At 39.6% G+C, this 10,661-nt stretch overlaps 1 protein-coding gene across 1 annotated transcript in view; it reads left to right on the top strand.

The window, feature by feature from the left end:
* The first annotated feature begins 617 nt into the window (after window positions 1–617).
* Stom (stomatin) overlaps window positions 618–10,661 on the top strand; it is a 28,922-nt gene continuing 18,878 nt past the window's right edge. The window contains exon 1 of the mRNA XM_005320917.5: window positions 618–777. Within this exon, the coding sequence (XP_005320974.1) occupies window positions 717–777 (61 nt within the window). The 5' untranslated portion in view covers window positions 618–716. The remainder of the gene's footprint in view (window positions 778–10,661) is intronic.

Below are 10,661 nucleotides of genomic sequence, written 5' to 3'. Positions count from 1 at the left end.
AGAGTAGGTTCCCGCTGTCACTCCCTTCCCAACGCCCTTCGCCAGGTGTCCTGCTCCGTTTGCTTCTTGGTGACAGACCCGCCACCAGGTGAATTTAAACTCCACGAAGCGACGCGGGTCGCCCGGTCCGGCATCCCCAGCAGTGCGCACACCACCGCCAAAGGACAGGGGCTCAAACACGATTTTGTTTGAATACAGCCAAGTGCACCTCACTCGAATTCGTGCGTTTTGGCTAGAGGGTGGTCTCGTCGGGCCCTTCCCCTCTCATCACCCGCCCCCGCGGCTCAGGGGGCGCCTCAGTGCGCTCTCTTGGGCGTGTCGGTGACCCGCTCCCGTCGCCGTGGGGTGCCATTTTCTCTCCTCTAATTCCTCCGCTGGCGGAGGCGCCTTGCTGTAATAACTCTACCCAGTAGGGCTCCTTTCCCTATTTCTCACCTTTCCCTCAGGCCAGCCCGCCAGCCGCCTCCGCTACACCCTGAGCCTCCGCCCCTCCCTTCCCGCGCTGCCTCAGGGGCCGGCTCCGCCTCAGGGGGCGCCACGCCGCTCAGGCCACGCCCCTCAGCCCTCCTCATTCTTGAGCTTCTATTGGCTGATTTTGGAGAAGGGCGTGCCCTAGGAGAGGGCGGGGCCGCAGCCTGGGTCTTGCGCCCCTTGAGGTGCTAGCTGCATTCCCGGAGGCTCAGGCTTGGGTGGTTGTGGATTCCAGCTCAGGCAGCATGTCTGATAAACGGCGCACCGAGGAAACCCAGGCCCGGCGGCTCCCAGACTCCTTCAAGGGTGAGTCCACGCCCCCGGAGAGGCCCGAGAGTCCCCCAACCCTTAACCTTCCTCTAGGGACCAAGCCCCTGCCTGCAGCGTGAGTTCCGAGGTCTGACAACCCAGCTCCAGGGCTGGTCTCAGCCACTTTTGGATGCACGAACGCTTCTCAAAGCCCGGGTTTTCTCATACCTTGTTTTGCAGTCCGGGGATCACGATTTCGACATGATGTCGGGGGGGAGGACAAAGGGCACATCCTGGCCCTCCACACAGTGGATGCGCCAAAGGCAGGGGGCGTTTCAATGCACAGACCGTGCAGAAGCGCTTGTTATTCTTAGGTCTCCAGATGCCAGGCCAGATGCCAGCGCTTCCTTATCTTGTGCCATCCACGCGGTCGAGGAAACGCAATAGTAACTGGCAGCCAGAGACTGGTGGAGTGGGGACTCCCGTGTTATCACTTCTTGTCCATTCCCCTTTCCATCCCTCCCAACCCCTCGGAGGCCACCTCCTCCACTCAGCCTTCAACTGCCTCCAATGTGAGCCCCTCTGGACGTGATCAGAACCCCTGCACGCTACGGCCACTGCCCACTTCTAGAACCTGGCCTTTTTCATAGTAAGATGCAAAGCTCCAGCTCCCCACACTTACTAGGCCTTATTTGCAAAAGAAAGGAGTCTCGCTCTCTTCCCTCCCCTTCTAGCTCCACCCTCTGCCCCATTCTGCCCCACTCCACTTTACTCTTGGTATTAGGGAACTCTCCTTCAGGACCCTCACCAGGAGACTAGGGTCTTCCCTGTCTGGAAGGCAGGAACTGTGAGTGGCAATCTTGTTCCCCTGTGAAGAAATTAGTGCGTTTGATGAGAGAGCTTCCACCTTGAGCCTTTATTGGCTAACTCCTTAGGGTGGAGGGAAAGAGGTGATAACCCTCCCAGGAGTATTGCTATCCTCTTAGGAGCCCTTAGGAATTTCAAAGGAATTCTTTCTAAAGATGGAATTTCAAACAGGAGGATATAATGAAAGCAGTCTTAGGGGACTGGGTGGCTTCTCCAGCACCCCACAAAGAACACTGTATTGGAATCATCTATTCTGCTTATTTTGGTAAAGCCAGCTTTGTCCACCTGCCTAATTTAAGTGCCATTTCCTTACCCAGGGATCCCTGGCTTTAATTCCTTCCCAGGAGTATGAAAAAAAAAATTATAGAGGGCTGTGGTGTAGATCAGCCTTAGAAAGAAAAAGAGAACGAATTAAAGAAATCTTCGTCAGTTCCTGTATCTACTATACACCTTGTAGAGATAGCTTCCCAAATGAACATTGAGAGTTAGAGAGAATAATAGCAAAAAATACAAATAAAAAAATTTTGAACATTAAATATTTAGCTCAGGATCAGTGCCACATATTTTATATACATTATTTTATTGAATGCTCACAACCAACATGGTAGGTACTATTCCTGTCACCACATCATATTCAAGGAAACTGATACTCAAAGAGGTTAAATTACTTAAAGTCACACTATTGGAGTTAAGGTTAGTGGAGCCAAATTTTAAATTTTAATTTTAAGTTCAGATTTAAACAGGGAAAAAAGAGTACAGGACCATCTCTTCCTTCATTGTCTTTTCCTAGATAAGAAGGTGGATAGGATCCTTTCCTCTGTACCCTGATCTCCTAATTAGGTAGGGAAAACAGTTTGGAGTTCTTTGGGAATAAACATGATCTTGTACTTAATGTTCATTTAGTTTTCTCATGGTCACATATCAGTTTTTTACTTCTAAGTTCTTTTTTTTTTTTTGATTCTTCACTTAACTTTTTAAAATTTTTAGATAGAAATCTTCTAAAAAACTGATGAAAACCAATGAATCCTCTTGGAAAAGTACACATACGGAGGAAATTTTGCTCAGTCACTTTTTCTTGTTTTTTAAATGGTAAACCTCAAAAAGTGGGCACTGGTAGGAAAACTATTACTAGAATGTATTAAATAGAATTTCTTGAATGTTGGTCATGTGCCAAACACAGCCCAAGTGGTTTACAAACATTTATCTCTTATAATTATGCAATAGGTGCAAAAGGAAAATGTCATTATTTGCCATTTTACCATAAGGAAACTGACAGTGATAAAATAAAACAGCTCATGTTTCAGAGGTGGGTTTCAAATCCAGTGTATCTGGTTTTCCAAACCATTTTCCCATTCTAAAACTCTCTAACACGAATACCAAAGTTCAAGGTCTTGTCTAACTTCAGAACTTCACTGAAAGTGAGAGAAAGTAAACAAAGAAAGCCCAGCTTCAGTCAAGACCTCTTGGAGAAGGCAACTCCAGAGGACTGCTTCTGAGGGGAGCAGTGGAATTACATAAACCCAAACTCTATCTCCTGACGTTTTTGGGAATTAGTCCCAGGCAGGTAAATATAACCAAACCCAGGACAGGACTAGATTTTCCTAAAGCCAGTACATTCACTTTGTAATGAAATCATGCAGGTGTATTGCAAAGAAATATATCATTATAATTAAGAGCATGTCAACAGGATAAATCCTTTGGGAGAATCACTGAAAATAAGCAGAATCATGGGACTGATTTGTTTATTTCAGTTGTTATAGCTGATCAGATTGGGGAGAACTTCTTGACTTCTTCAGTAATTAATCTGAGTTAAACTGATAGTGATCAGAAATTAACTCAAATATCAGAGCCCAACACCACAAAAACTGTCACTTATGTGTTTTTTTTTAATGATTAAGTATGTTCTTGGTACCACCTAATAGTGTAAATTTTACATTATAAAAACCGACTGCCTAGTCAGCTTTGAAAAAAAATTTTTGAAGATGTTGATAAAGTGACATAGATGGAATACAAAAATCAGTTTTTTAAGCCCTAGAAGACAATTTCTTAAAAACTATTGTAACCATAAAAACCCATACACTTCTATATCTGCCTAGAATCCTGTGTATACCTCTATCATGATATTTATTACATAGTGTTATAATTTATCATTTGATTTATTCATTACCCCCTTATCATTACCCCTAAAAGCCATGAGAGCTTTTGAAAATAGACTATGTCCTTCTTTATTGTAATTGCTCCAAATCAAATACATATAGTTGAGCACATTTGTTGAAAGAAAAAGGAAGCAAAAGGAGACGAAATCACATGGCTAAATGTTTGTTAAGTGTCAACAACTTGTTTTATTGTTTCTTCTACCCAAAACTGTTGGTTTCAGGGTGTGACCATCACATTCCTTTTTACATATTGTTACTATAACTAGACTATTTGGGTTTGTGTTACTAACAGAGAAGGGACTGTTAATTGTCAGGATAATATATCTAGTAAGGAACTTCATTTATGAAAACAAGGAAAAAAAGAAGTTAGAGATCCCAGTCAATAAAAAGGAGAAAGTATTAATTCTCTGTTGATGGACTTTTTCTTCAATCTTTTTGTATCTTTGTGCTCTGGGACTAGTTTAAGGAGAAAAAAAAAAAAAAAAAAACTTGAACCCCTAGCATAGCATTTGCCTTGAGATTTCAGTAGATTGGCCTTGAAGATACAACCAAGAAAATGCCCGTTTTCAAGTTAGACAATTAAATGATAACAAACTAGTCCACCGTTCTAAAATGAGCACGTACAGAAAGGTAGTGTAGTGTAGTGTGGGTGAAATTTAGAATGAAAAGATCTAGATTGAGAATCCAGTGTTTTTGCCTTCTGTCTGGGTCACCCTGGACAAATCTCAACTTCCAGAGAGTCAGTTTCTCATCTATATCTTGGGCATGATCTTACTGCCCTATTTAATCTCCTAGGAATATAGGTATCAAGTGTGAAAACATGTCCTTTTGAAATTTTTAAAATAAAAAATTTAAGACATTATTTAGTGGAGAAAACAAAAAATAAAAAACAATAACTTAGACCTACAACTTAAAGCAGTATATTTGGAGTACTACTGAAAAAGCCTTGTTGTTTTCCAGTAAATTCAAATTTAGAGAAAGATTTGAAAGATTTGTAGGACAGATGGCCTAATGAAGTTTGGAACTCTGACTTACCACCCTGAGCATGGTCTTTTCTCCTCCAGAGATACAGTCCCCAAGCAGATTGTTAAGTCTTGATATTTTGTCCATAGTGTATAGGTCCCAGAAGACAATTCACTTATAAACTGGATCAATAATGATCTTAAAGTTGTGGTAATAATAATACTTACCACACTTACTAGACATTTTAAAGTGTCAAGCACTTTACCTATTTTCTCATTTAATCTTCATAACACTATGTGAAATCATTACCACCATTTTCTCCTATTTTACTGCTGAAAAGATGTAGTGGCAGAATTAGAGTCTTATACCAAAACCTCACACTCTTACTGCTTAACCATGCATCTTCAGGAAAGAATCTAGAACCTTCTGATCTAGTTTCCTTAGGCTCGCATTTTCCATTTTTAAGTGAGAGTAATGTTACCCTCCAAAGACTTTTATGAGAATAACTTAATTATGGATGCTTCTAAGATATCCAAATAAAAGAGTTGGGATCAAAACAGCACTAGAACGTAGGAGGGTTTGGTCCCAGTGTTTCGGGCCTCCTCTAAATTTAATGAACCTAATACCCATTATGAAATTGTTTTTCTCTCCAATTTTTATGAACATAGATGTTTTGATGTTTCCAGACATAGGCTGTATTCAGCTTGTCTGTCTCCCTGCCAGAGTTTTTTACCCTTGTTGTTAGTTTGTCTTATGTGATAAGTAGTCTCTTTTTTCCCCCAAAGAAACAGGTTTAATTCACCATTAAACAACTGTTTACTTAACAAATGTGTTTTGAGCATCCATTATGTATTAGGTGTCTTCCATATTAGCTCATTTCTTCATCACATTCACCCTCTGAGGAGGCTGTCTTGTTAACCTTGTTTTTAGATGAGTAGACTGAGGCACAGAAAGATAAGGTACTTTCCCATGAGGCCGTTATGATGCTACATGTTTTAACAGGATCAATATCATGAAGAGGACAGACATTGAATAAGATATTTATAAGTGTGGGTAAACATTGTTTAAGCAGAGTAGAATGATCTATAGCAGCTTAGAAAGATGTAGGCATCCAAATTTTACATTATTGGTATTCCTTTACCTATTTTTTCCCTCCTGTTTTATGGTCTGAAACATTCAAATGAAAGAAAGTTGCAGAAAGTCTTCAAAATGTTTTGGAAATAGAATATTTATGCTTATTTAATTTTCTTATTTTTAAGCCAAGCAAAGGGATTCCCTTTGTTTCAAATTTTGCTGAAAATCTTTTAAAAAAATAGTCCATTTCCTTGCCTTAAAATTTCATGGTAAACACATTTTTAAGCTTTGTAATTTAAATCATGTAGTGCATCGTCAAATCAGTTCTTCTGGACTAGCGTCATCAGTAGCTATAGATGGCTTATGATAGAGAGAAAGTGACAGTTTTCAGATGGCTCTTTGATAGCTTCTGGCTTGAAGTCATTCTGGGCCAAAGAATAATTTCTTCCTTGGAGATTTAAGAATAAGGGCTTTCTAATAACAACTGGGCCTAAAGAAAATAATCATTTGAAAAACCAGTTATAGGGTAGGCTTGTTTGCTTTGAAATCCTCTGTCTCGATGAGTTGCAAGCTGTGATCTCCAAGTAGAGACCCTACCATGTGCTAACCTCTGCCCTCTCTCCCCTCTGTCTTTTCATCTGTCTTTTTGTGGGATGCAGCCTTCATTTTTATTTTTTCTCCTCTTCTGTTTCTCTTATTTTCCTTCTTTTCTGCTATTTTCTTCCCTTCTTGGTCTTTCTCCTAAAATTCCATTTGAAAATGAACCTTTTGACTATTTTTTACCTTGAGATTTTATTTGTCAGATCTTAGGAAGATTTGCTTCAAAACAAGCAAAGGAGAGAAACTGTGGCACTAGAAAACATCCCTATTTGAATAGCAGGAAGAAAGAACAAGCGCACTGTTTAATTTATAAAAGCCTTCCTTCACAAATAAATAACAGTATGACACAGAACAAGAATAGGGGTCATAACAACCTGTGGAGCAAACCTGGCTGGCTGGCTGTTTCTGTATGGCCCACAAGGTGTGAATAGCTTTTGTATTTTGAAATGGCTTTAAGAAACAAAAACAGAAAGAATAATGTTGCATTGCCTATGAAAGATTTCAGTGTCCATAAATTAAGTTTTATTGGAGCCCAGCCATGTTCGCTTATGTCTGTTTTGCCAGTGAGGGCTCACACGCTGTGGTAGCAGACTTGATGGTCTGCAAAGTCTAACATGTCTCTCTGGCTCTTTACAGGAGCCGATTGCCCAATCCTGCTGTAGAATTTCTGATATGGAATAATAATGGCCCCAAAGAACTCATATCCTGAATATAATTGCTTTTAAGAAGAAAATTCAAAAACTACCTAGACCTTTTATTTTGACCTACTGTTACCCCTTATAAAATGCTGCTAAACCGATAGCATGTGTTTTGAGATAAAATTCCCAACCATCCTATCTTTCCCCACCCAGACACACTGTTGACAGTTTACAACACAGAGTGCTTCACACACTCTGGAAGGAGAAGGAAAAGATTGCCTTTAAATGTTGCAACTTGGGTTATTTCAATAACTCTTGAGCCCATCCAGTTCTTTTTGTGTAATAATGAATATGATTCTGGAGTCCAGTTTTTAGCCATGGTGAAAGGTGTGGTTCTGGCCTTTCTCAGCAGAGGAAATCCAGTGTGTTTTGAACTTCAGGGTAATTAAGTCCCAATGATTCATGGGATTTATTACTCCATATGACTTCCAGGCGTGGCAAGTACAATATATCTTAGAGGAAATCTGCTGTTATAGGATGGCAGACAACATACAGTGCTCTGAACATTGGCCTGGGTTATGATCTTAGAAAGAATGTGTCACTGCTTCTCCTTAAAAGCTGATCCAACACAAATTACTATACAACTTCTCTTTTTGGTTTGGTTTCTTCACAGATCTTTTGCTTTGTTATTTTAGGTATCCAGGAGGAATATTTTACAGATCTTTTTAAGCATTAGAAATAGTGTATATGATGAGCTAACACATATTAGATATTCAAGAAATGGTAGTCATTTGGGCTGGGGTTCTGGCTCAGTGGTAGAGTGCTTGCCTGGTACACACGAGGCCCTGGGTTTGATCTTCAGCACCACATTAAAATAAAGGTATTGTGTCCAGCTACAACTAAAAAATAAATATTTTTTTAAAAAGAAAAATAGTAGTTATTACCAGGCATAGTGACCCCTGAAACTCAGAAGGCTGAAGCAGGAGGATAGCAAGTTTGAGGCCAGCTTCAGCAACTTAATTAGACCCTGTGTCAAAATAAATAATTATGGGGCTGGGACTTAGTGGTATAGTGCTTGCCTTGCACGTGTGAGGCACTGAATTCAATCCTCAGCACCACATAAAAATAAATAAACAAAATAAAGATATTATGTCCATCTACAACTAAAATATGTATTTTTATTTTTAAAAGTTTTTTTGAAAAATTGGACTAGGGCTATAGCTCAGTGTGAAGTTACCCTGAATTCAATCCCCAGTACTAAAAAAGGAAAAAGAAATGGTAGTTGCTATTGGTAGTAATAAAAGATACCAGAATGAGAGGAACTTAATTGTATTATTTCATCTTTTCAGCAAAATTAATTTACATAATACATAAATAAGGATTTCAGAAATTTTACTAAAAGCATATTCAATGCAGCAGAGTTTCTAGTTGAGAAATTTGGACACAACCTAAACGTTCATCACATGCAACAATAGACTATTGTACAGCCACTAATAATGATAAAGATTATGTCCTGGAATGAAAAGATGTTCACAGTATGTGGGGTATAAACTTTAAATCAGTCAGTATTCCATTATTCCACTTTTGGTGGGGGAAAGATACAAAAGGCTTAAATAATGTATCACCCCATCCAGAGATGAGAGTATACATAAGTTTTCATTGAGCTGTAATTTCTAATTGTTACAGTGACTATTTGGCTTTTTATAAAAGTATATTTTTTAAAAAAATACATATTATTTTCCTGGAGATAAGCTTAATTTGAATGCTCAGTACAAAAATTTAAAAATCTAGGCTTATATGCAGACCCTGGCTTTGATTGGCCAAAAATTTATTCTAATGCAGCTTTCAGGAAAGATCTTGGCAGGAAAAAAAAATGCTCTAAACCTAGCAAAGTAGTATTTACAACCTAGTATCATCAGATCCCTAATCTTTAAGAGTATTGCACCTGGCTAACTTGACAAGTATATCAACCAAAATATCTCAGGAATACTGATTGCCTGTTGTCATTTACCTGGTAAAGCTGTTACCAAGGATTCACTTCTGAAGTAGTGAGTGGGAAACTTGAAGGGCAGGAATTTCATGAAATGACTGAGAGTGGATCTTCCTCTCTGGGTGGGTAAGGAAGAATGGCAGGTGACTGAGGTTCACTTATCAGCCTTGCAGTGTCTAAGTCTCACCTCTTGGGAATGTGGTTTAAGCACCTTTTTTAGCTGTAACCAGTTTGGGAAGGATTGTGAGGGTTGCGAATGGGGTAGTTTTGTTGTGAAGGCATTAGGAGAATAAGAAAATGTCATTTCCCCAGCATGTGCACATTCTAGAGTGTCTGCTGTGTGAAGAAGCAAGCCCAGTTTTCACAATATCCATGTCACTTCTTGTTCCTCTTGATTTGCAATCCCTTATGCTTTTTTTAAAAAATATTTTTTAGTTGTTGATATACCATTCTTTTTTATTTATTTATATGTGGTGCTGAGGATTGAACCCAGTGCCTCACACGTGTGAGGCATGCGCTCTGCCACTGAGCCAGTGTGACACATGTGACAATGAACACAGTGTGACAATGAACACAGCACAGAACAAATTTGCCTGATCTTTCTGTCTTGTCCCCTGTGGATCTCTTTGTAATGTGCTTATTGAGTATTTTTGCCAATTCTATGCTGGCTGGGAATGGCATTAAGCAAGGGGCAAATAAAGTCATTTAAGAAGTTTCATTAAAAAAATAAAATAAAAAGTCAGCCAGGTGCAGTGGCGCATGCTTGTAATCCCAGCTATTCTGGAGGCTGACACAGAGGGTTGTGAGTTCAAAGCCAGCGAGGCGCTAAGCAATTCATGGAGATCCTGTCTCTAAATAAAATACAAAACAGAGCTAAGGATGTGACTCAGTGACTGAGTGCCCCTGAGTTCAATCCCTGATACCAAATATATATATCTCAAGTGTCCTGAGGTCAGTGGTACATGCTAATACTTCCAGCAGCTCAGGAGGCTGAGGCAGGAAAATTGCAAATTCAAGGCCAGCCCAGGCAATTTAGGGAGATTCTCTCTCAAAATAAAAAATGAAAAGGGTTTGAGATGTTGCTCAGTGGTAGAGCACTCTTTTTCCATTTTTCATTATGGTGATTTAAACACTTGAGTCAAATGGAAGGATTACAGAAAACTATCATCTATATTTACTGAGGACTATCTCAATTCTATAAGGCCAGCCTAATAATCCCTTTTTTTTTATATACAGTTGAAGAAACTTAGGGCTCAAAGAAGTAAAGATCAGACAACTAAGAAGCTGCAGAATTGAAATTCAAACCTAGACACACTCCCTGTGCTCAGGAAAGCTCAGTCTAAGGAGAGATATAAATACACAAGAAATTAAAGTATCAGCCAAAATTTAAGTGCCATAGAGAGGTTTTTTTTTTTTTTAAGTGTTGTCAGGATTTGGAGGAAAGAAAAAAAAACACATCTAGCTGGAAAGCTGGTTAAGAAGTATCTTATTTTATGCCCACTCTCTGCAGGACACTGTGCTAGACATTGGAAATACAGAAAGAGGCAAAAAGTGCTGGGTATAGCTCAGTGGTAGAGCTCATGCTTAGTACGCACAAGGCCCTGGGATGGATCCCCAGCACCAAAAATGAAAGAAAAAAGAAAAGAACCATCT

Source organism: Ictidomys tridecemlineatus, chromosome 4, assembly GCF_052094955.1.
Source record: "Ictidomys tridecemlineatus isolate mIctTri1 chromosome 4, mIctTri1.hap1, whole genome shotgun sequence".
Taxonomy (NCBI): domain Eukaryota; kingdom Metazoa; phylum Chordata; class Mammalia; order Rodentia; family Sciuridae; genus Ictidomys; species Ictidomys tridecemlineatus.
The sequence above is the reverse complement of the archived record's forward strand: the minus strand, read 5'-3'. Positions and strand labels throughout refer to the sequence as shown.